At 43.8% G+C, this 26,022-nt stretch overlaps 1 protein-coding gene across 4 annotated transcripts in view; it reads left to right on the plus strand.

The window, feature by feature from the left end:
• Window positions 1–26,022, plus strand: part of LOC125462028 (ectonucleoside triphosphate diphosphohydrolase 4-like) — an 84,674-nt gene that overhangs the window by 43,299 nt on the left and 15,353 nt on the right. For all 4 annotated transcript variants that reach the window (XM_059652992.1, XM_059652991.1, XM_059652994.1 and 1 more), the window contains 4 exons: window positions 1,214–1,273; window positions 5,287–5,441; window positions 11,539–11,705; window positions 23,390–23,714. In XM_059652992.1, coding sequence (XP_059508975.1) covers window positions 1,214–1,273; window positions 5,287–5,441; window positions 11,539–11,705; window positions 23,390–23,714 — 707 coding nt within the window. The remainder of the gene's footprint in view (window positions 1–1,213; window positions 1,274–5,286; window positions 5,442–11,538; window positions 11,706–23,389; window positions 23,715–26,022) is intronic.

The following is a 26,022-nucleotide window of genomic DNA, read 5'->3' on the forward strand; positions in this document are numbered from 1 at the left end:
TTGCAAATTACCCCTAGAATTGCAAGCTCCACTACACCTCAGCGTAATAACATGACTGATATCTAGGTCAGCAGCACCAAGGCAATAGTTACCCCTCCCCGAGCTGGGAAAATGCATGAGCATGTGCTTTATTGTAGGAAACCTTTGTTTCTGATAGCTTTCAGATTTTCTTTTTGACTTTTCACTTGAAGATATAACCATTTAAAAATTTAATAACTTGCACCCCTGTTCCAAATATGGTTCCATTTATCAGTGAGCAACGATTAATTATCTCTGTAATTTAACCATCCTTGTAGTCAAACTTGATAACATCTCGTTTTCAGATTTTACATGTTTTCTTTTGTAAAGTATGGTCAGAACAGACTGAATTAAACAAAAAGAGTTGCTGTTATTTTTCCCCCAACCTTTAAATTCCTCTCATTATGTGTTGGATTTCTGTTCAGAGAGCCTTTTAGAAACTGACAATGTCACACGATGCTTAAATGTGAACATTGTTACCCATACTTAAACACAAACTTTTCATTGCAGTTGGTTAGTTTGTCCAATTACTCAGCCAGTGGACTCTAAATCCTGTTGAAAATATCCCTTTGCATATATCACATTTGCCAGCATCAGTATTTGATCCTGTAAAGTGGGGATTTCATCAATAGAATGAGGTTATGTATAAGGGACTGGAAGTAGAAGCTTGCTGTTTAGTTGCAAATGACCACAAAGCCTAGCTAAGTTTGTAGCAAGCCTCCCGCAAACCAGATCAAACTAGTGTACAGCCATTAAGACTAGATAATTTCCCTCACATTTCATTCAGTCTGTCTCTTATCTTTGCTGTTGTCTTCATGCCAAGGTGCTGACTCTGGGAGGTGCAGTTCCATTGGCCTCGACCCCTAATAACCACCACATGATTTCTTTTGCATACTCTCCAATTTCCTGTTAATTCCACTGATCATCTCTGCATCCTTGTCATTGCTAATCTCTGCTTAAAAATGTTCTTCCTCACATACCCACACCCGTCTTCCTCCCTCACTCCTTGCCCAAAACTTAAATCTCTGGAGTCCCTTCTCCATTAGTTAATGGGAACGTCGTTAGATCTCCCTTTGCTCCTTTGCTCTAGGGTAAATAGCCCCAGCTTCTCCAACCCTGATGTCGTACTCTGAAACACTTATTTCATGTTTCACTTGATTAATCTTGTTACTGACTTCTAGAATTGTTTTAACAGGAGTCTATGCCTGGATTGGAATCAATTTTGTTCTTGGAAGATTTGACCACATTGAAGATGGTAAGTCCCCCTGTTAGGACATTTCAATTTCCTTGACAAATGGGTAGGGAATCTCTAAACCAACCAGGGCCCTGCAGTCTATTCTAGTCTGCATCAGTTCTTGACTCACAGTTGCCTGTGTCTTTGCCCCACCTTTGCTTCATTATCGGTGACATGTATTTTAGCTCTCCATCCCTTATATCTCTAGAGGCTTCTGCCCCAACCTTTTTGCTGGCATAGTTTTCTATCCTGTTTTCAAACGCATCAACTATGCCATGTCTGAAGACATCTTGCCTGCTTTCAGCTATTTGTCCTTTGCTTCCCCTCCTAGGTGTTTTGGATTACAGGTACTTGTTTTTTCTGCCCAAGTGCTACCTAAATGTAAGTTGTTTTTCTTCCTCATTCTCATTTGGTCCGTTTCTGTTTCATGTTTACTGTTTTATTTTTGTCTCCAAGAAGTTATTTTTGCAGGAAGTGATCTTACAACCACCAACATCCTTTCAGAAGCTCCTAATTTCACACGTCTGCTTCAAATTGTACATTTGATCCTTCAGAGACTCAAAAGTAATTGCACCCAACCAGTTTTGACTCCTGAGTTGACAAAGTGAACCATTGTCTGGATCTAGGAATGTCAGAAAGAGTAATTGGCTGTTTAGCCCTTCAAGCCTGTTTTGTCATTCAGTGAGATCGTTCTTCGATTAATATAGGGAGGCAGTGGCGTAGTGGTTTTGTCACTGGTCTAGTTATCCAGAGACCCAAGTAATGTTCTGGGGATCAAAAATGGAAATTGCTGGCCAAGATTGGCAGATCTGGCAGCTTCTGAGAGTGTAATGACTTTCCATCAGAACAAATATTCTGGGGATAACAAAGTGTGGAGCTGGATGAACACAGCAGGTCAAGCAGCATCTTAGGAGCACAAAAGCTGACGTTTCGAGCCTAGACCCTTTATCTGGCCTGCTGTGTTCATCCAGCTCCACACTTTGTTATCTCGGATTATCCAGCATCTGCAGTTCCCGTTAACTCTGATCACAAATATTCTGGGGACATGAGTTTGAATCCTATGACAGCTGTGAGACTTGAATTCAATAGATATCTGGAATTAAAAGTCTAATAATGATGGAACCTTTATCAATTGTAGTAAAAACCTACATGGCTCATTAATCAGAGATAATGGGAACTGCAGATGCTGGAGATTCCAAGATAATAAAATGTGAGGCTGGATGAACACAGCAGGCCAAGCAGCATCTCAGGAGCACAAAAGCTGACGTTTCGGGCCTAGACCCGGATGAAGGGTCTAGGCCCGAAACGTCAGCTTTTGTGCTCCTGAGATGCTGCTTGGCCTGCTGTGTTCATCCAGCCTCACATTTTATTATCATGGCTCATTAATGTCCTGTAAGGAAGGGACACTGCTGTCCTTATTAGGTCTGACCAGTGTGTGACTCCAGACGCACTCATGATGTGTTTGACTTTTAATTGCCCTTTGAAGTGGTCTAGCACGCCACTTGCTTCAAGTACAGCAAAGAATGGACAATAAACACTGACCCAGCTACGATGCCCACTTCTTATGAATGAATTTTCTAAGAGAAATTGATATCCCCAACTAGGAAAAACTAATAGATTTGTGTTTAACAGTTATAAATCAAACTAACGCCCATTGCTTTTATTCTGGAAGAGAGTTCCACATTTGACCATCAGACACTGATTTTAATGTTGTTGTCCCGTTCAGGATTCAACATCAACAGAAAATGTTTCCCTCTCTCTACTCTTAAGTTCTTTCCAAAATCCTAAAAGCCACAATGAAATCATCTTTAACCTCCTTGAAAGTTGCTGAAAAGAGGAGAATTATTGCATAAAAATTTTTACTTGCAATAATCAGGACAAAGGCAAGAACGCCAAGTTTCACGGAATTATAACAAGTTGTGCTTCAGGAAGGAGAAAGAGATGCTAATTAGTTGGCAGATTAACTCTGACTGGTATTGTCACGGATAAATAGAGGCCCCAAATTTTGAACATTTTCCTGTTATTGCACAGATTATGGCTCCCTCCATATGTGTTGCTCTAGCAAATATAAAGAACCATATTCTGAGCTTGACTGACTATCTTAAGTTAGTTGTTGCGTAGCTATTGTTGCACCCGGATCAATCAGCCTAATCACAAAACCACATGAAATGTTACACATTTTAGTTTAGGTTTTGCAAGTACAGGCTTGGTAAGTATGGTCTGTACACAACCTATAAACAAACAACTGGAGAAACTGAGTGCGTCTGGCAGCATCTATGGAGACAAAGCAGAATTGATTGATCAGGCCCATTGATCCTTTATCAGCTAGTGTTTCGATGAACATTGACTGCTTTCCACAGGTCTGTCAGACCTGCTGAGCCTCTCCAGTGATTTCTGTTTTTGTTTCAGATTTCCAGTATCCGTAGTTCTTTGAAGGAACATGTTGACTCAGTTATATAAATAAAACAATCAGCCAATCACTGGTATGCACATGGACAATACCTCTCAACCAATCATAATCTCATTTGGGAAAACAGCCCTGCCCTGCCATTCAGCAAGATCCTGTCTCATCTGTCCCAGGCCTCAACTTATCATTTGCACCGAGTCATTATGGCTCTTAACCGCTAAATATTTCCAAAATCCATTGACCTTCTCATTAAATACTTTGTGATTAAGCCTGCACAAGTCAAAGTGTACTTGCCTTCAGTCAGCAACCTTTTCTCCTGTAGTATAAATTGTCATGATTGTTTGAAATTTGGCATTCTTGCATTTGTCCTGGTGAGTGCAAGATCAGAATGTGCAACGACATGCGGTATCAGTGGTATTTCTGTACTGCTATGTGGCTTAATCATCATGGAATTAGCCTAAACTGTATAATATCTTTCATAGTTTTGCTTTCAAAACCTTTTAACGTACTGGTGAGAGAGAGTATAGTTTCGTCTGGGTTGGATTAATGTCCTCAGCCTAACCATGCTAGATGTGATGCTTGGAACAATTTAGCTGCCTTCACCTCGTATCTGAATTTAAAACGGGTTTGGGTGACATTATGTTGTTGCATGCTGGCTTTAAAAAGTAACTGGAAAAATATCTGATTGAGAGAGGAACTGAATGTTCCAAGGACAGATTTAGATGAACTCTTTCCATTGTGCTGGGTCACGGGAAACTCTCACAGCTGGTCGGAGCTGAGTAGCATAAACAAAATGTAGATCAATATCCTGGCATTTGATTTGCCACAAAAGACACAGAGCACTTTATTTTCCTTGTGATTATACATCTGTTCCCCCACCTCCACTTGCCATTGGGCATAAAGTTCTCACCTCAACCCTATTCGAAAGATGAATATCATGGCTGAGATGGCCTCACTTATTGAGCTGTGATCCTCTGAAGAAGAGCAGTTAAAATGTTGGTGTTGGGCTTGAAAAGACCTGAGCTTGGATACCCTGCAGCAAATTGTTTCACCTCCTGATTTTCTAAGGCTCACAGTCAATGAGAGTGATGTAAAACTTACCACCTGTCTGAATGGGTGTAATTACAATAATGCTTTGTCCTGGATGATGTTAAACCTGAAGCAATCTACTTAATATGTGACCCTTCCAGCACGTCAAGGCTTCACCACCACCACCACAATGGCAGCAGCATGTACAAGGTGCTCTGCAGAAATCCATCAAGGCAGCACCTTCCATACCCACTACCCTTACCACCTAGAAGGACAAGTCCAGTACACGTGTGGAGACAACATTATCCAGATTTGTAACTATATTGCCGTTCCTTCAATGTCACTGGGTCAAAATCTTGGAGTTCCCTTCCTAATAGCTCTGTGGGTGTACCTATAACACATGGATTATAGTGGTTCAAGAAAGCAACTTAACACCACCTTCTCAGTGGTTATTAAGGATGGGCATTAAATAGTGACCTCACTGGTGATGCCTATATCCCATGAACCAATATTTCAAAAATGTTGTTTGTGCTGTATGATGTTTTATCAGATTTGAGTAAGTCGCTGACCTAATGCTGGCCTCACCTGTTGTCTTCAGATGATGATGCACGAGTTGCAGTGACTGTCTCCAGCAATCCCAACCAAGGTCCTGTGATTCGCAAGCGGACAGTTGGCATACTGGACATGGGAGGAGCTTCTGTTCAAATTGCGTACGAGGTGACGAATCCTGTAAGCTTTGTCTCACCAGAACAGGTTAGAACAAAACTTTATCTCAATTGTTCTTAAGAAAATTAAGGTGGCTTTTAGATTGTTTGCGGTTGCAAGAAACAAACTAAAAAGACTCCCTGGTGCCCTCATAATCTGTTGTTCTCCAATACATTGCACTGTTTTCCAACCTACACAAGATAAACCAAAGTCGGCTCTTTTTCACAACCTATTTTAAATCCTTGTGCATTGATTCTTGTTGAAAGATGTTTGAGCGGTGAGAGTCAACAAGTTTAGGATTGAGCTCAGTTGTGATCTCCCTTTGCAATTGGATGGCCGTATGTATGTGCCTGAAGAACAGCCCTGTCAGGGGGTGCTAGACTTACAGATTGTTGAACTGTCCCTTAGTTAGTTGATGCTGTCAGCATGGTGGGGTGGGGTGGGGTTTGGAGGCATGATAGAAATTTGCCACCTCCACCAGTGGCCATTCTTGCCTGTACCATATTGTAATTGGTTAACATTTCTTTCTCCTCTACCCATAGGCACTTCTGGATTCAGCACTGAGTTCGCCTTCAGACTATGAACTCTGTTCCATGTTTTTGCCATGTGCTAGTTTGAATCTTGTTTTCTCTGTTTTTGTTTTCCTTCAGTAGCTAGGAATTTACACTAACTCTGTTTCTTCACTGCAACTGGTAACACTCCTTTTGACTTCTGCACTGTGACATTTTTGCTATTTAATCTCCTCTGCCCTGCATTCTATGCCAAACCTTCCCTTTTTTAATTCCACACCTCCAGCTTTCTATGGCATATTACTCAACACGTTTCTATCCTCAGTCGTGAAGGAAGTTTATATTCGATTGTTTAACTGTAGTCTGTTCACAAATGCTGCTGGAGCTGCTGACTGTTTTCTGAACTTGCTGCACTGAGTTCAGATTTTCACCATCTGCAATATTTTGCTTTCCTTGTTCAGATCTCTCCACATCCTCTTCTCTTCCCTTTTTTGTATTCTCCTCCAATTCTACAACCCTCTGAAATTGTAACATTTTCCCTAACTTTGGCTTTATGTTCATCTCAATTTTCTTCCCAAAATCTGCATCTTCACAGTGTCTTTGGTTGTCTATTTCCAATACACTGGAATTGCCCCCCTAAACCTGTTTCTCACTTTACCTGAATTCCTTGAAGATGCTCCTTGAATCCTGCCATAATAACTAAGTCTTTGGTCCCTTCTCTGAGTATCTCCTCATGTTTCAGTAATCAAGTAGTGGAGGCAATGGCCTGGCTGTTATCATCGCTAGATGGTGGAATTTGAATTTAATAGAGAATTAAGAAGTAAGAATCTAACAATGACCGTGAAACTAAAATAACCTATCCTGTTTGCTAACTGCCATCTTTAACAGGTCAGGTCGACATGTGACTCCAGACCCACAGCAATGTGGTTGATTCTTAACTGCCCTCTGGGCAATTAGGGATGGGCAATAAATGAATTAGGGATGGGCAATAAATGCTGGCCCTACCCAGAGATGCCTATATCCTGTGAGTGAATTTTTTAAAAAATCATATTTAGTCAATTAATGTTCCTGTGATGCGTTTTGGGATGTCATATTACCTTACATTGCTGATATGAGTGAAAATTGTTACTATTACAAAGTCTCATTTGCATCCTCTGATATGGCTGTACCTGCAGAGAGCACTGAGGAGAATTTTAGTTGACAAATAACCATAACCAAATCAATTATAAACACAAAAATCTATTTTATCCAATGTAACTGCTCAATGTAGCAGCGTAGGCCCCTCACCACTACCATCTAGGGCAGGTAGTGATGGAAACAAATGCTGGCCAAGCTAGCAATGCCCACAAACCATTGAAAACTCATTTCAAAAATGTGTCTCTTTAATAACAACAGACGGTCGTCATAGGGCACAAGTACTGTGGCAAGCAACTGTTTTCAATACCAAGTGCTCCAGTAAAGGTTTTTTAAAAAATGGTAAGTTATCTCTGTCTGTTAAAGAGAACATACTGGAAACCAATTAGCTGCTTACTTATGCTATGGGCTTAATACTGTTCCTGGCACGAGACTCATTAGGATCAAATCCATAATTCAGGGGTTCGGTGCTAAAGTAATACTGAGTTTTCTGCTGCTGCTGTAAGGGACTATTACAACAGAGAAAGTTCTGATTTATTAGCAGTGTGTTTCACTTCTGACTTCGGGATCTTCATGGTAATCTTCTATGGCAAGACATGAACATAACAGAAACGTTTAGTAATTAGCTCATCTTCCCTGGGCTAATTACTGGGCACAATATGATGTTGAACAACAGTTCATTGCAATTTAGAGCAGAGCAAACATTCCCTACAATGTGGAAGTAGGCCGTTTGGCCTGCCAAGTCCACACTAACCCTCTGAAGATCTTCCCGCCCGGCCCCCTACCCTATCCCTGTAACGCTGCATTCCCATGGCCAATCCACCTAACCTGCAAATCCTTGGATAGTGGGAGGAAACTGGAGTACCAGGAAGAAACACACACACACGTGGGGAGAACACGCAAACTCCACACAGAGAGTCGCCAGGGCTGGACTCGAACCCGGGTCCTTGGTTCTGTGAGCCAGCATTGCTAACCACTGTGTCATCATGACGGCCCCTAATTTACTCAGTCTTCTCCCAGTTCTGGGGATGAAAAGCCAAGCACCAACTGTCAGCGCAGTTACCCTTGCTGTACTGATATCAGGTGAAGGACAGGGTCAGGTTTATTGATGTTCTTCTTTATCTGTTTTCGCCTATTCCCTCACCAACCATTCTCCATGTCCATCTCTCCCACTCTACTCCTTCTCCTCCACCCCTTGTCTCTACCTCACCCATACGTCTCAACGTCCTCCTCGGCTACCCATCCCCCTCCTCTTGCAGTTGACTGGCTTCATTCCCTCATAACCAATGTTCCCTCAATCAGCCATTGTGAACCTCCATGCACATTTATTGATGAACTCGTGCTACTTTTGGAAGCCGTAACTGTGTGCTCACTTCAGAGGCTGCAAGCAATGGGAAAAGTAAGAGGGAATGTTGGTCATTACCAGAAAATCACTTGCAATGGCTTCTCCTCCTGTTCCCACTGTATTACATCTGATGGTGTTCTCCCTTGCACCCACCTGTATTTTATCCTTGGCTCCTTCCTGTTTCTCATTTGCATGGTTCCACTTGGAACCGTCATCCAGAATAGTTGGTGCATGCTGAAGACACACAGTTCTGTCGTATCGCCGTATCCTTTGACATATTTGACTCCAAATTGTCCAGTTGCCCGGCCGATATTCAGTAATGGACAAACAGAAAAATCATCCAGCTAAACATTGGGAAGATGGTCTCCAGTCCCTGCCGCCAAGCTCCGTTCTATAGATAAAAACCAAAAGAACTGTGGACAATGAGCTTTTCCGGCAATTTCTGTTTCTGTCTCCTTACCCTAGATAATGGCTCCATTTTTCTCCCTGACAAATAGCTGAAGAAGAACCAGCTATTTTGGGCTAAGGTTTCCTGCAATTATAGGATTACTGTGTACACACTTGTTCTTGGCAAAAACAGAACAAAATTTGTGGTCTGTTGAGCTATAAGCATGTTGTTTATAATGCCTCTCAATTTTTGCCAGATGTGATAAGAACTGCTGCCTGAGCTGTTGTAACCAACAGTCCTTTGCTGTTGTTTTGAACTAGTTGTCTATAGATAGAAATATTCCAATTCAAGGTTTTGCCTAGGGCCAGACTTGGGTATTTGCTGAATTAATTCAATACAAAGCTTGAACTGTCTGACGGACAACATTGGAGGGAGACATTATGTAATGAAGGTTAAATGGTTACACAGCTGACACTTCATATGTGGCTGGTCGAAATCCTGTTGCATTACACACAGGAACTGAAGACCAGTGAAGATCTTCAAATCAAGCAAGGTTAAATCATATCCTCATTTTATAGTCAGACATTCTGCCCTCCTTCCAAAACATCTTGACTTGTGCTTTGATAGATATAACTTTCGTTCATGTAACACTGTTTATGATCTCGGGAGATCCCAGATTGCTTTTATACCTAATGCCGTACATTATTGAAATCTAGCCACTGTTGAAATAATTAAATTGTAATGTGCGTGGCAGTTCAGAAAGCAAGCAAGCAGCAGAACTGGTTCTGAGGAAGGGTCACCAGACCCGAAGTGTTAGCTCTGATTTTTCTTCACAGATCCTGCCAGATCTGCTGAGCTTTACGAGCAATTTCTGTTTTTGTCCTTGAGCAGAATTGGTAAAACTGTCCGAGCCCTCAGTACTGACTGTAGACAGCTTGTTGGAAGATGCAAAACAGAAGCACCACCAGATCATCATTAGCGAGGGCATATTGTTCCAGTATAATAAGTTTACATTGGCACTTTTCAGTATAAATATCAACATAGAAATTTATTACAGAAGTGTTGACAACAATTATGGGCAGAATTTTTAATGTAGAAACTGAATTTTTAAAAATAGAGAATTTTTTAAAACAAAAAATTTTTTAAAATAGAGAATTTTTTAAAACAAAAATCACCTTTGACACCCTTTTTGAACAAAAATGTAGTTGGGCCAACTTTACTCTGAACACCAGGTGGGAAATGGCTGATATTGATGCCGCCTGCAAAGATGGGAAAATTGTTTATTTCTCAGCAGTGATGCCTTCACCTTGGAGCATAAATTTTATTAATAACATCATAAAGGATTTTTTTTAACTTTAGGCTTCTTTTATAAGGAAAGATGGGAGAATGATTTCTGGATGTTTTATTTGACCATAACGTGAAATTCGAGCAGGAATAGTATGTTTGTCTCCTCAACCCTACTGCATCATTCTGCAAATACACAGCTGATTCACCCCAGGCCTCAAATCCTCTTTTGTGCCAAGTTCTCATAATTCAAAAGTTTATCTAACCCCTCTTTAAATACTTTGTGGTCTAGCCTCTGCAACTATCTAGGACAGAAAAATTCCAGTTATCCACCAGCCTCTGGGAGAAGAAATTCCTTTGCTTCTTAGTTTTAAATGAGTGACCACTGTAACTCTGTCGCTGTGTTTGAGATTCTGCCAGAAGTGGAAACATCTTCTGAACATGCATCTTATCAAGCCCCCTCAAAAAATTGTACATTAAACAGCCTCAAATGTGAGTATGTCCTTTCTTTAACGCAGAGTCCATAACAGTACACTGCGCTCCTGATGCACCCTGGCCGAACCTGTATATTTGTAACAGGACCTCTACTTTTTAAACCCCCAACCCACTAGCAATAAGGTCCAAACTTCTGTTTTTCTTCTTAATTTCTTGCTTTACCTGCATGCTCCTTTTTTTTTGTGCACAAAGAACACCCAGATCACTCTGTTCTGCACTCCGAGTCTCTCTTTATTTGAGCAATAGTCTGACATTTGATTCCCCCGAGCAAAGTGCGTGCCCTCACACTTTCCTATATTAAATCTCATCTGCCATGTTTTTGCCCATTCAAGCAACCTGTCTACATCCCTGCGCTAAATCCTAATGTTGTCACTGCAACATGTTTTTGTATCATCAGTAAACTTGGATACATAACATTCTGCCCCTCCCTCCCTCAAGCCATTAATATAGATAGCAAATAATTCAAGTCCTAGGCCTCATCCATGTCTTACTCTATTAGTCTTTCCAACCAGAAAAGGCTCATTAATCTTATTCTGTCTTTTGTGTCTTAACCAATCCTAAATCCATTTACATTTACCCCAAAACCGTGAGTTCTTATCTTGTGCAGTATCCTTTTATGTGGCATTTTATCGAATGTCTTCTGAAAAACTACGGATCATTTCCCCTTTATCAGATCGCTTGTAATACCCTCAAAGTGCTCTTGCACATTTGTCAAATGCATTTTCCCAATCACGTTAACTCCTGTTTGATTACATTAAACTTTTCTAAACATTTCACTATTTCTTTCTTCATTATGAACCCTTAGTATTTTCCCAACAATGTTAGGCAAATGACCTACAGTTTCCAGCTTTGTCTCCTTGAATAAGGACATCACATTGGCAGGTTGAGTGGCATAGGAAAGAGAAAAGGTACTCAAAAGATGGTTTTTCGTATGCATCTCCTGTAGTGCATTCAATTAACTTCAATTAAGTTGTATATTTATCATTGCAGGAAGAAGCTGCTAAAGGTTTATTGGCTGAATTCAATCTCGGCTGTGACTTGCATCATACTGAGCATGTGTACAGGGTCTACGTAACTACCTTCCTGGGATTTGGTGGGAATTACGCACGGCAACTCTATGAAGATCTAATTTTCAATAATACCACTGCCACGAATAGGTATGTTGAGCATCACAATACAGTAGTTTACATTTTGAATCCCAAAATTGAACAACAAGCTTACTGAGAAATCCAGCAGCTCAGCATGCATGCTGGCACTGGTCTCGGTGCAGAGAATCATGCCAGTTTCCTGATTTCTATCCAATATTCCAAACTTTTAAACTGCATTCATACAGCCATCAGTGAGATCAGGCTACCCGACCTTTGCAATCAGACAGTCGGTGTTTATGCTCAGACTTGATGGCTGATCTATTCGAGGGCTGCCAGCAATGTGTAAGAGGAGGAAGGGTGAAAAAAATGGGCAGAAATATAAAGGAATCCATAAACAAACCCCACTGAAAAGCAGAGTAACGTTTATGCTATATCTTGCTGTAGGGAAAGAAGTTTATATTTAAATGGCACTTCTCCCCCCACACAGGCTTTTGCAGACCACTATTGTAGTTATAGAGTAAGAGAGAGTCCTATAGCACAGAGACAGGCTCTTCAACCCAAACTGGCCCATGCTGACCAAAATCCCCTCAAATGCCCATCCACACTAACCCCATTTCCCTGCACTTGGCCTATATCCTTCTAAATCTTTCCAATCCATGTATTCATCCAACTGCCTTTTAAATGTTGTTAATGTACTCAACGACTTCCATTGGCAGCGTATTCCGTATGCATATCACCGTGTGTGTAAAAAAAACAGTCGCCCCTCAGGTTCCCATGTATTCTTTCCCCTTCTACCTTAAACTGATGCCCTCTAGTCCTCGATCCCCCAACCCTGGGAAAAAGACTGAGTGCATGCACCCTATCCATGCCTCTTACGATCTTATACACTTCTATAAGAACTTCCCTCAGTCTCCTACGCTCCAAAGAAAAATGTCCTAGCTTGTCCAACCTCTCCCAATAACTCAGTCCCTTGAGTCCTGGCAGCATCCTTGTAAATTTCTTCTGCAACGTTTCCAGGTTAGTAGTATCCTTCCTGTAGCAAGAGACCAAAACTGAGTATTATACTCCATGTGCCGCCTCACCAACATCCTGTACAACTGCAACATAACTTCCCAACTTGTATACTCAGTGCCCTGACTGACGAAGGCCAGTGTGCCAAAAGCCTTCTTGCCTTCCCTGTCTACCTGTGACTCCACTTTCAGAGAGCTGTTCATCTGAACGCCAAGGTCCCTTTGTTCCACTGCAGTCCTTAAGGTCCTGCCGTTCACCATGAAACTCCTACCTTGATTTGACTTTCCAGACTGCAACACCTCACACTTACCTATATTAAACTCCATTTGCCATTTCCCAGCCCACTTCCCAAGCTAATCAACATCTTGCTGCAATTTCTGATAACCTTCTTCACCATCCACGATACTGCCGCCAACTTACTAACCATGCCTTGTACTTTCTCATCCAAATCATTGATATAGATAATAAACAGCAATGGGCCCAGCACTGACCCCTGACGCACGCCACTAGTCACAGGCCTCCAGTCCGACAAGCATCCTTCCACCATTACTCTGTGCTTCCTACCATCAAGCCAATTGTGTATCCAATTTGCCAGCTCTTCCTAGATTCCATAAGACATAGGAGTGGAAGTAAGGCCATTCGGCCCATCAAGTCCACTCCGCCATTTAAATCATGGCTGATGGGCACTTCAACACCACTTCACTGCACTCTCCCTGTAGCCCTTGATTCCTTTTGAGATCAAGTATTTGTCGATCTCTGCCTTGAAGGCATCCACCATCCCGGCGTCCACTGCACTCTGCGGCAATGAATTCCACAAGCCCACCACTCTCTAGCTGAAGAAATATCGTCTCATTTCCGTTTTAAATTTACCCCCTCTAATTTTAAGGCTGTGCCCACGGGTCGTAGTCTCCCCGCCTAACGGAAACAACTTCCTAGCGTCCACCCCTTCTAAACCATACATTATCTTGTAAGTTTCTATTAGATCTCCCCTCAACCTTCCAAACTCTAAGGAGTACAATCCCAGGATCCTTAGCCGTTCATTATACGTTAAACCTACCATTCCAGTGATCATCCATGTGAATCTCCGCTGGACACGCTACAGGGCTAGTATGTCCTTCCTGAGGTGTGGGGCCCAAAATTGGACACAGTATTCTAAATGGGGCCTAACTAGAGCCTTATAAATGTCTCAGAAGCACATCGTTACTTTTATATTCCAACCCTCTTGAGATAAACGACAACATTACATTCATTTTCTTAATTACGGACTCTACCTGCAAGTTAACCTTTAGAGAATCCTGGACCAACACTCACAGATCCCTTTGCACTTCTGATTTGCGAATTTTCTCACCGTTTAGAAAATAGTCCATGCCTGTATTCTTTTTTCCAAAGTGCAAAACCTCACATTTACTCACATTGAATTTCATCAGCCATTTCCTGGACCACTCTCTGAAACTGTCTAAATCTTTCTGCAGCTTCCCCACCTCCCCTTACTAAATCCATGCTGACTTGTTTTAATCTGACCCAGCACTTCCAGGAATTTAGAAATCTCATCCTTGACAATGGATTCTAGAATTTTACCAACTACCGAGGTTAGGCTAATTGGCCTATAATTTTCCATCTTTTGCCTTGATCCTTTCTTAAACAAGGGAGTTACAACAGCAATTTTCCAATCATCTAGGACTTTCCCTGACTCCAGTGACTTTTGAAAGATCACGACCAAAGCCTCCGCTATTTCCTCAGCCACCTCCCTCAGAACTCTAGGATGTAGCCCATCGGGGACAGGAGATTTATCAATTTTTAGACCCTTTAGCTTTTCTAGCACTTTCTCTTTTGTAATGCCTAGCATACTCAACTCTTCCCCCTGGCTCTCCCTAATTGTTGGCATACTACTCATGTCTTCCACTGTGAAGACTGACGCAAAGTACTTATTAAGTTCTTCAGCTATTTCCTTATCTCCCATCACTAGCCTTGCAGCATCAATTTGGAGCGGCCCAATATCTACTTTTGCCTCTCGTTTGTTTCTTATTTATTGAAAGAAGCTTTTACTGTCATTTCTAATATTACTAGCTAGCCTACCTTCATATTTGATCCTCTCCTTCCTTATTGCTCTCTTTGTTATCCTCTGTTTGTTTTTGTAGCCTTCCCAATCTTCTGATTTCCCAGTGCTGTTGGCCACTTTATAGGCTGTCTCTTTTTCTTTGATACATTTCCTGACTTCCTTTGTCAGACATGGCTGCCTAATCCCACGCCGGATAATCTTACTTTTCTTTGGGATGAACCTCTGTACTGTGTCCTCAATTACACCCGGAAACTCCTGCCGTTGTTGGTCTACTGTCTTCCCTGCTAGGCTCTGCTTCCAGTCGATTTTCGTCAATTTCTCTCTCATGCCCCTGTAATTACCTTTTATTTAACTGTAATACCATTATATCCGATTTTGCCTTCTCTCTTTCAAACTGCAGACTGAACTCTGCCATATTATGATCACTGCCTCCTAAGTGTTCCCTTACTTTAAGGTCTTTTATAAAGTCTGGCTCATTACATAGCACTAAGTCCAGAATAGCCTGCTCCCTTGTGGGCTCCATCACAAGTTGTTCCAAAAAGCCATCCTGCAAACATTCCATGAATTCTCTTTCTTTGGATCCACCAGCAACCCTTTTCACCCAATCTGTCTGCATATTGAAGTCCCCCATGATCACCGTGACCTTGCCTTTCTGACATGCCCCATCTATTTCTCGGTGCATCTTGCGCCCCTGTTCCTGATCACTGTTAGGAGGTCTGTACGTAACTCCCATTATAGTTTTTTTGCCTTTGTGGTTCCTCAATTCCACCCACACAGACTCCACATCTTCTGACCCTCTGTCATTCAGTGCCATAGATTTAATTCCATTCTTAACTAACAAGGCAACCCCACCCCCCTCTGCCCACCTCCCTGTCTTTTCGATATGTTGTGAATCCTTGGATGTTTAACTGCCAGTTCTGAGCTCCCTGCAACCATGTCTCTGTGATGCCTACCACATCATAATCATTCAAGAGGATTTGTGCTGTTAATTCATCTACTTTGTTGCGAATACTACGAGCATTCAGATAAAGTGTCTAAATGCTAGCTTTCTTATCATTATTAGACAGGGTGGAAATCCCAAGATGTCTTAACCTTTCCTTCCTTTTTGCTGTATTCCTAGTCTGCCTCGAGCTTAAACCCATCTGTACACATGCTATCCTGTTGCTTATCTTTCCATTTAACTCCATACTCCATGTCTCTTTCACTTTCCCTTCCCCCCGACTCACTAGTTTAAAGTCCTACTGACCACCCTATTTATCTTTTTCACTAGAACACTGGTTCCAGATCGGTTCAGGTGGAGACCGTCCCAACGGTACAGATCCCCCCCGGTTCCAAAACTGATGCCAATGCCCCATGAAGTGGAATCCCTCTTTCCCACACCAATCCCTTAGCCACGTGTTTACTTCCCTAACTTTCTTTTCCCTATGCCAGTTGGCATGTGACTCAGGCAGTAATCTGGAGATTATGACCCTTGAGGACCTGTACTTCAGTTTCTTTCCTAGTGCTTCATAATCCCTGAACAGGTCCGCTACCCGAGCTTTGCCCATGTCGTTAGTCCCAACATGGACCACAACAACTGGATCTTCCCCTCCCGCTCTAATATCCTTTCAACCCGGTCAGAGATGTCCCGCACCCTGGCACGGGGCTGGCAACACACCATGCGGGACTCCCGATCCGGCTTGCATAGGATACTATCTGTCCTGCTAATAATAGAATTCCCTGTCTCAACTACTTGTCTTTTTGCTCGCCCCTCTTGAATGACCTTCTGCGCCACGGTGCAGTGGTCAGCTGGCTCATCCTGTCCACAGTCCTTTTCCTCAACTGTACAGGGAGCAAGAATCTCATACCTTTTGCTCAAGGTCAAGGGCTGAGGCTCCTGCACTCCTGAACTCTGAATCCCCCTCCCTGCCTCACTTACAGTCACACCTTGCCCCTGAACACTTTCTGAATTTGAGTTATTTAATCTACCGGGTGTGACTGCCTCCTGAAACAAAGTATCCAGGTAACTCTCCCCCTCCCGGATGTGCCACAGAGTTTGAAGCTCAGATTCCAGATCATTTACTCTGATCCGGAGTTCTTCCAGCAACCAACACTTGCTGCAGATGTGGTCGCTGCCGTTCACAATGGGATCAGCCAGCTCCCTCCTCCTCTAACCTACATCACACAGCTACAGCACATCACCTGTCCAGCCGTTACTACTTATTTAGTTAACTTTTACAACTTATGTATTAAATGCTTTCTAGTACTTCTCTGCTACACTCTTTTTCAATTAAGCAATTAAACTTTTAATAAATTACACAATACACGAGGATATAAATTGGAAAGCCTTATCTTAACAACACACGAGAGTCCACCTCGGTTAGAGCTCCCACTCTTTCTGCTGCTGGAACAGGAACGGAGGGCTCCGCTGGTCAAGATAGGTATTTGCTAATCTTTAAAGCAGAGGCTCACCCACCTGTAGGCCTCTGATTGACGCTCCCGCTCTTCCTGCTGCGAGTCTGTGGACTTTTAATTAGGTTAGAGGAGGAGGGAGGGAGGGAGGCCCTATTGTGTAGGACCTGGGGCTTCGAGGTAAGTGTTTAAATGATGGTTGCTTACCTTCCCAACTGCCTCTCGGCTCCGACTTCACTTCCGCCTGGCTCCCGCTGCTCTCCGCTGAAGAAAAGCCCTACGATCTAATCTTCCAGAGCAGTCTATCATGTGGAACCTTATCAAAGGCCTTAGTGAAATCCATTTAGACTGTGTCTACCGCCCTGCCCTCATCAACCTTCTGGTCACTTTCTCAAAGACCTGCCATGCGCGAAGCCACATTGACTACTCTTAATCAAACCTTGTCCATGCGTGTATGTCTTATCCTCAGAATCTTCTCAAGTAACTTAACTACCACAGATGTTAATCTTACTGGTCTGTAATTCCCAGGTTTTTCTTTGCAGCCCATCTTGAATAAGGGCACAACATTTGCTACCCTCTAGTCTTCCGGGACCTCGCGGCTAACGATGATGCAGATACATCAGCCAGGGCCCCTGCAATTTCTTCTCTAGCCTCTTGCAGGGTCCTTGGATACATCTGATCAAGCTCAGGAGATTTATTCACTTTCACACGTGTGACTACTTCCAACACCACTTCTGCTGTGATATGGACCTCCCCCAGGATTTCACCACTAACGTCTCCAGGTTCCCAAGTCTTCGTGCCTTTCTCCACAGTAAACATAGAGGAGAAATATTCATTGAGGATCTTGTCCAAGTCCTGCAGTTCCACACATACATGTCCACTTTGGTCCTTGAGTAGTCCTGTTCTCTCTCTAGTTATTCCTTGTCCTTTAATGTACTTAAAGAAGCTCTTTGGATTCTTCCTATTCTTCTCAGCCGAAGCTATCTTATACCTCCTTTTCACCCTTCTGACTTCCTTCAGTAAACTTCTGTATTCCCTATATACCTCCAGGGATTCCCTTGATCCTAGCTGCCTGTTCCTGAGCCATGCCTTCTCCTTTTTTGAGTCAAAGACTCAAAATCTCTTGTCATCCAGGATTCCCTACTCCTGGCCTTGAACTCTAGCTATCACTCTTTTAAAGGCCTTCCACTTGCCGGAGATCCCTTTGCCCGCAAACAAGCTGCTGCAATCAACCCCTGCAAGCTCTTGTCTAATTCCATCAAAATTCGCCTTGTCCCAGTTTAAAACTTGAACCTGTGGACCAGTTTTTTGTCCTTCTCCATAACTATTTTAAAATTAATAGAACTATGGTCACTGTTCCCAAAGTGCTTCCCCACTGTCATCTCAGTCACCTGCCCTGCTCTCTTTCCCAAGAGTTGGTCGAGTTTTGCCCCTTCCTGTGTAGGACCCTCTATTTACTGCTTGAGGAGACTTTCCTGAACAGATTTAACAAACCACCCCAGCTAAGCCCTTAACACTGTGGCAGTTCCAGTCTACATTAGTCTCAATCCAGTTAATGTGAGAATATATTTTGACTTGTACAAGCCAAAGATAAATCTGTACTGTTAAGTGGGTATTGTTTAAATTTGATTTCTGCTTCTCCAAATAGCAGCAAAATTCTCTTTCTTAGTGACTTTATTGCAAAACTATGTATTTTGAAGTTGACACCATATTCTGCATTTCAGGGCAACCAAAGCCAGAATAAATGCTGGTCAGCTGACAACATCTACATACCATGAGTGAATAAAGTTAATTGAGTTAGTAATTCTCCCTGTCTTCCTTGCAAATGACAGATCAAATAAGAGGGAACATGTGGGTCAATGTCTTTTTAAGTAGTGTATAATAATAGCTGAACTGACATACGGGTTGTGATCTAGTTGAGAAGAATTTAGTGGATTTTTATAAGTTCTTAAAAGGCAGCACTGTAATTACAGTTTAAGTGGTTTGTATTTTTTTAATGATTACTCATGGTATCAGGTCATCAGCTAAGGACACACAAAAATTATTCCAAATTTTCAGTCTAATACCAAAAGAAAGTAAACCCTACCCTTGTAGGGCCTCCCACCCATCCACCTCCTCTAACGTTATACACCAGGGACAAATCAAGGTAAGCTAGTCTTTTTTTTAAACTTTCTGTTTAGGGGATTAGCAGGGATGGCAGTGCAGGTAGAGAAATGCTCCTCCTGCATGATGTATGAGGTGAGGGATGCCATTAGTGTCCCATCCAAATACGTCTGCAGGAAGTGCACCCTACTCTTGCTCCTCCAAGACCGCGTTAGGGAACTGGAGCGGGAGCTGGATGAACTTCAGATCATTCGGGAGGCAGCGTCAGTGATAGACAAGAGTTTCAGGGAAGTAGTTACTCCTAAGCGTGAAGAAAGCTGGGTAACTGTCAGAAGGGGGAGGAAGCAGTCAGTGCAGGGATCCCCTGTGGTCGTTCCCCTGAAAAACAAGTATACCGTTTTGGATACTGTTGGGGGGATGACTTACCAGGGGCATGCAGTAGGGTGCAGGGCTCTGGCACAGAGTCTGTCCCTCTTGCACAGAAGGGAAGGGGGGATAGGAAGAGAGTGATAGTCATTGGGGACTCAATAGTTAGAGGGACTGGTAGAAGGTTTTCCGGGAACGAAAGAGACTCACGATTGGTGTGTTGCCTCCCAGGTGCCAGGGTCCGTGATGTCTCGGATCGTGTCTTTGGGGCCCTGAGGGGAGAGGGTGACCAGCCCCAAGTCGTGGTTCACGTAGGCACCAATGACATAGGTAGAAAGTGGGATAGGGATGTCAGGCAGGATTTCAGGGAACTAGGGTGGAAGTTGAGAGCTATAACAAACAGGGTGGTCATCTCTGGTTTGTTACCTGTGCCACGTGATAGTGAGGCAAAGAACAGGGAGAGATTTCAGCTGAACACGTGGCTGCAGGAATGGTGCAGGAGGGAGGGCTTCAGGTACATGGACATTTGGGGCTCATTCTGGGGAAGGTGGGATCTCTTCAAACAGGACGGTCTCCACTTGAACCAGAGGGGCGCTAATATCCTGGGTAGGAAATTTGCTAGTGCTACTCAGGTGGATTTAAACTAGCTCAGAAGGGGGATGGGAAACTGAGGTGTAGTCCTAGTACACAGGAGGATGAGCGTAGGGAGGACATGGTCAGGACCTCACTGTCACAGGAGTGCGCTGGCAGACAGTAAGCTGGATTGAAGTGTGTCTACTTTAATGCCAGGAGTATTCAGAATAAGGCAGGTGAGCTTGCAGCTTGGATAGGTACCTGGGACTTCAATGTTGTGGCCATTTCGGAGACATGGATAGAGCAGGGTCAGGAATGGATGTTGCAGGTTCCGGGGTTTAGAGCTTTCATTAAGGTCAGGGAAGGTGGTAAAAGAGGGGGAGGTGTGGCTTTGTTGGTCAAGGACAGTATAATGGCGGCTGAAAGAACCTTTGATGAGGACTCGTCTACTGAGGTGGTATGGGCTGAGGTTGCCGAGGAAGGTTTGTCGACTGAGTCAGTATGGGTGGAAGTTAGGAACAGCAGGGGAGCAGTCACCTCACTGGGGGTTTTCTACAGACCCCCAAATAGACGTAGGGAGATCGAAGAACTCATTGGCCGGCAGATTGTTGAAAAGTGCAAACGTAGCAGGGTTGTTGTTCTGAGTGACTTCAACTTTCCCAATATTGACCGGAACCTCCTCAGTGCAGATGGTTTGGATGGAGCCGTTTTTGTCAGGTGTGTTCAGGAGGGTTTCCTTACTCCATGTGCGGGCAGGCCGACAGGGGAGAGGCCCTTTTGGATTTGGTGCTCGGCAATGAGCCAGGACAGGTGTCGGATCTCGTGGTGGGAGAACACTTTGGCGACAGTGACCACAACAGCCTCACATTTACCATAGCCATGGAAAGGGAAAGGAGCAGTTACCAGGGGAAGATATTTAACTGGGGTAAAGGAAACTATGACGCTATCAGACAGGAGTTGGGAAGTACAGATTGGGAGCAATTGTTCCACAGAAAGGGCACAGAAGACGTGGAGGCTGTTTAAGGAGCAGTTGTTGCGAATGATGTATAAATTTGTTCCTCTGAGACAGGTAAGTAGGGGTAAGACTAAGGAGCCTTGAATGACGGGTACAGAAGTGCTTCTTGTCAAAAAGAAAAAGGCAGCGTATGTAAGGTGGAGGAAGCAAGGGTCTAGTACAGCTTTAGAGGATTACAGGCTTGCTCGGAAGGAACTCAAAAGTGGACTGAGGTGGGCCAGGAGGGGGTACGAAAAAGGCTTGGCAGGAGGGGTTAGGGAGAACCCGAAGGCATTTTACTCATACATGAGGAATAAGAGAATGATCAGGGAGAAGGTAAGGCCGATCAGGAATAGCATAGGGAACCTGTGCGTGGAGTCTGAGCAGATAGGGGAAGCCCTAAATGAGTTTTTTGCTTCGGTTTTCACGAAGGAAAGGGACCTTGTTGTGAATGAGAACTTTGAGGAGCAGGAAAACAGGCTTGAACAGATCAAGATTGAGGAAGTTGATGTGCTGGAAATTTTGGCAAACATTAAGATTGATAAGTCCCCAGGGCCAGACCAGATTTGTCCTAGGTTGCTCCGGGAAGCAAGAAAGGAGGTTGCTCAGCCACTGGCGAAGATCTTTGCTTCCTCACTCTCCACGGGAGTCGTACCGGAAGATTGGAGAGAGGCAAATGTTGTTCCTCTTTTCAAGAAAGGGAATAGGGAAATCCCTGGAAATTACAGACCAGTCAGTCTTACATCAGTGGTCAGCAAGGTTTTGGAAAGAATTCTGAGGGATAGGATTTATGACTATTTGGAAAAGCATAGCGTGATTAAAGGGAGTCAGCATGGCTTTGTGAGGGGCAGGTCATGCCTTACAAATCTTATTGAGTTCTTTGAGGAAGTCACGAGACAGGTTGACGAGGATCAAGCAGTGGATGTGGTGTACATGGACTTCAAGCAGTGGATGTGGTGTACATGGACTTCAGCAAGGCATTTGATAAGGTTCCCCACGGCAGGCTCATTCATAAAGTCAGGAGGTATGGGATACAGGGTGATTTGGCTGTCTGGATTCAGAATTGGCTGACAGGAGACAGACAGTGGTTGTAGATGGTAAGTATTCTGCCTGGAGGTCAGTGCTGAGTGGTGTCCCACAGGGCTCTGTTCTTGGGCCTCTGCTCTTTGTAGTTTTTATAAATGACTTGGATGAGGAGGTTGAGGGGTGGGTTAGTATGTTTGCTGATGACACAAAGGTTGGAGGTGCCATTGATAGTATCGAGGGCTATTGCAGGCTTTAGCGGGACATTGACAATATGCAGAGCTGGGCCGAGAAATGGCAGATGGAGTTCAACCTGGATAAATGCGAAGTGATGCATTTTGGAAGGTCGAACTTAAATGCTGAATATAGGATTAAAGGCAGGATTCTCGGCAGTGTGGAGGAACAGCGGGATCTTGGAGTTCAAGTGCATAGTTTCCTCAAAGTTGCCACCCAAATGGATAAGGTTGTTAAGAAAGCATATGGTGTTTTGGCTTTCATTAACAGGTGGATCGAGTTTAAGAGCCGCGAGGTTATGCTGCAGCTCTACAAAACCCTGGTGAGACCACACTTGGAATATTGTGTCCAGTTCTGGTTGCCCTATTATAGGAAAGATGTGGAGGCTTTGGAGAGGGTGCAAAGGAGGTTTACCAGGATGTTGCCTGGACTGGAGGGCTTGTCTTACGAGGAGAGGTTGACTGAGCTCGGACTTTTTCTCTCTGGAGAGAAGGAGGAAGAGAGGTGACCTGATCGAGGTGTACAAGGTAATGAGAGGCATGGATAGAGTCAATAGCCAGACACTCTTCCCCAGGGCAGGATTGACTGCCACGAGGGGCATAGTTTTAAGGTGTTAGGAGGAAGGTATAGAGGAGACGTCAGAGGGAGGCTCTTCACTCAGAGTTGTGAGCGCATGGAATAGTTTACCAGTGGTAGTCGTGGAAGCGGAGTCATTAGTGACATTTAGGCGACTGCTGGACGTGCACATGGACAGCAGTGAATTGGGGGAAATGTAGGTTAGGTTAATTTATTTTTGAATTAGGAATATTCGACGGCACAACATCGTGGGCCGAAGGGCCTGTACTGTGCTGTACTTTTCTGTGTTCTATGTTCTATGGCTTTGAAATTTAGATGGATGCTATGTTTGGAAAACAGTCTAGATGGAATAAATGATAGAGCATGATTTAACTAACTTGCGAGTTTTTTAAAAAAATATTAAAGTGGTTACTTTTCTTGCAGGCTGCTTGGCCAATATATGGGTTTCAGCGCAGAGACCCCCTACCTCGATCCTTGCTTGTCAGTTGAAACAACCGACATCATTCAAAAGGATGAACAGACAGTGCACTTGAAGGGTGCCGGGAACTTTGATGAGTGCTGCAAACTAATAAAACCATTCCTGAACAAAGGGAATGAGGCAAACACATCCCTCAATGGGGTTTATCAGTCACCCATTGACTTCCATAATAGTGAATTCTATGGATTCTCTGAGTTTTATTACTGTACCGAAGACGTATTGCGCATGGGAGGTCACTATGATGGTGTTAAATACACAAAAGCAGCAAAGGTATGGCAATCTAATATATTTTTACATGGTCACAAAATCATTTGGCAACATCAAATATATAGAATGTACAGCTCAGAGGCCATTTGTTTTCGTAGTTTACTGGATCTGGCCACATTGCCTACATCATCATTTATTGCCCATCTCTGACTGCCCTGGAGAAGTTGGTAGTGAACTATGTTCTTGAACTACTGTAGTCTGTAGCGTAGGTGCATTCACAATGCTATTAGGAAGGAAATCCCAGGATGTTGACCTAGCCACAGTGAAAGAATAATGATATTGTTTCAAGTGAGGATGGTGTGAGGCTTGAAGGGGAACATACAAGTATTGCTCCTGGCCATTTGCTGTTCTTGGCCTTCTACTTGGAAGAGATATCGACTCCAGTAGATATGCTTGAAGGAGTTTTGGTGAGATGCTACAATGCATATTGCAGGCAGTACACACTGCTGCTACTGTGCATCAGGGCTTAAGGGAGTTAGTGTTGAAGGTGGATGCCACTCGAGCGGGCTGCCTTGTCCTACATGGTACCAAGTTTCTTTAACATTGTTGAAGCTTCAGTCATCCAAGCAAATGAAGAGTATCCCATCTCACCCCTGACTTGTGCCTTGTAAATGGTAGACAGGAGAGTCACGAGCTGAGTTACTTCAGAATTCCCAGCCCTTGACTTACTCTTGTAACTACAATATTTATATGTTCAGTTTCATTAAGTCTCTGGTCAACACTAACCCCCAGAATATAATGGGGAGGGTTCAGTGATAGGAATTCCATTTGAAAATCTTATTTGACATGGCCATTGCTTGGCACTTGTGTGGCATGAATGTTATTTGCCACTTACTAGGACAGGCCTGAATATTGTTCAGGGTTTGTTGCATATGGAGATGAACTGCTTTTCCAGTATCTGATGGGTTTTGAACATTGTTGAACATTTTGCAGTAACCAGTGAACGTCCCCACTTCTGACCTTCTGAAAGTAATTGGTGGAGCTGGTGAAAATGTTTGCATCTGTGCACTATCTTGAGAAACTGCTGCAGTGACGACCTTAGTCTAAGAGGATTGGCCTCCATGAACCACGGTGTTCTTTTGTGCTTGATTTGACTTCAGCCCACATTCTTTCTTGACTCCCATAAACTCTAGTTTGCTAGCACTGCTTGATCCCACATGTTCTCGAATGTTGCCTTTGATGTCCAGGGAGAACTGCTCTCACCTCACCTGGAGTTCAGCTTTTGTGTCCAAATTTGGGCCAAGACTGTCATAAGCTCATAAGCTAAGTGGTCCTGACAGAATCCAAACAGTGTGTCAGAGATAATGGGAACTGCAGATGCTGGAGAATCCAAGATAACAAAGTGTGGAGCTGGATGAACACAGCAGGCCAAGCAGCATCTCAGGAGCACAAAAGCTGACATTTCGGGCCTAGACCCTTCGTCGGAGAGGGAACTGGAATAACTAGGGAGAGAGCGGGAGGCAGATTGAAGATGGAGAGAAAACAAGACAGGTAGAGAGGAGAATATAGGTGGGGAGGTAGGGAGGGGATAGGTCAGTCCAGGGAAGATGGACAGGTCAAGGAGGCGGGATGAGGTGGTAGGTAGGAAATGGAGGTGCAGCTTGATGTGGGAGGAAGGGATGGGTGAGAGGAAGAACAAGTTAGGGAAGCAGAGACAGGCTGGGCTGGTTTTGGGATGCAGTGGGGGGAGGGGACGAGCTGGGCTGGTTTTGGGATGCAGTAGGGGAAGGGGAGATTTTGAAGCTTGTGAAGTCCACGTCGATACCATTGGGCTGCAGGGTTCCCAAGTGGAATATGAGTTGCTGTTCCTGCAACCTTCGGGTGGCATCATTGTGGCACTGCAGGAGGCCCATGATGGACATGTCATCTGAGGAATGGGAGAGGGAGTTGAAATGGTTCACAACTGGGAGGTGCAGTTGTTTGTTGCGAACCAAGCGGAGGTGTTCTGCAAAGCAGTCCCCAAGCCTCTGCTTGGTTTCCCCAATGTAAAGGAAGCCACACCGGGTGCAATGGATACAATATACCACATTGGCAGATGTGCAGGTGAACATCTGTTTGATATGGAAGGTCATCCTGGGGCCTGGGATGGGGGTGAGGGAGGAGGTGCGGGGGAAAGTGTAGCACTCCTTGCGGTTGCAGGGGAAGGTGCCGGGTGTGGTGGAGCTGGAGGGGATGTGTGGAGCGGACAAGGGAGGCGTGGAGAGAGTGGTCTCTCCGGAAGGCAGACAAGGGTGGGGATGGAAAAATGTCTTGGGTGGTGGGGTCGGATTGTAGATGGCAGAAGTGTCAGTGGATGATAAGTTGTATCCGG

The sequence above is a fragment of the Stegostoma tigrinum genome, chromosome 20 (assembly GCF_030684315.1).
Source record: "Stegostoma tigrinum isolate sSteTig4 chromosome 20, sSteTig4.hap1, whole genome shotgun sequence".
Classification (NCBI taxonomy): Eukaryota; Metazoa; Chordata; class Chondrichthyes; order Orectolobiformes; family Stegostomatidae; genus Stegostoma; species Stegostoma tigrinum.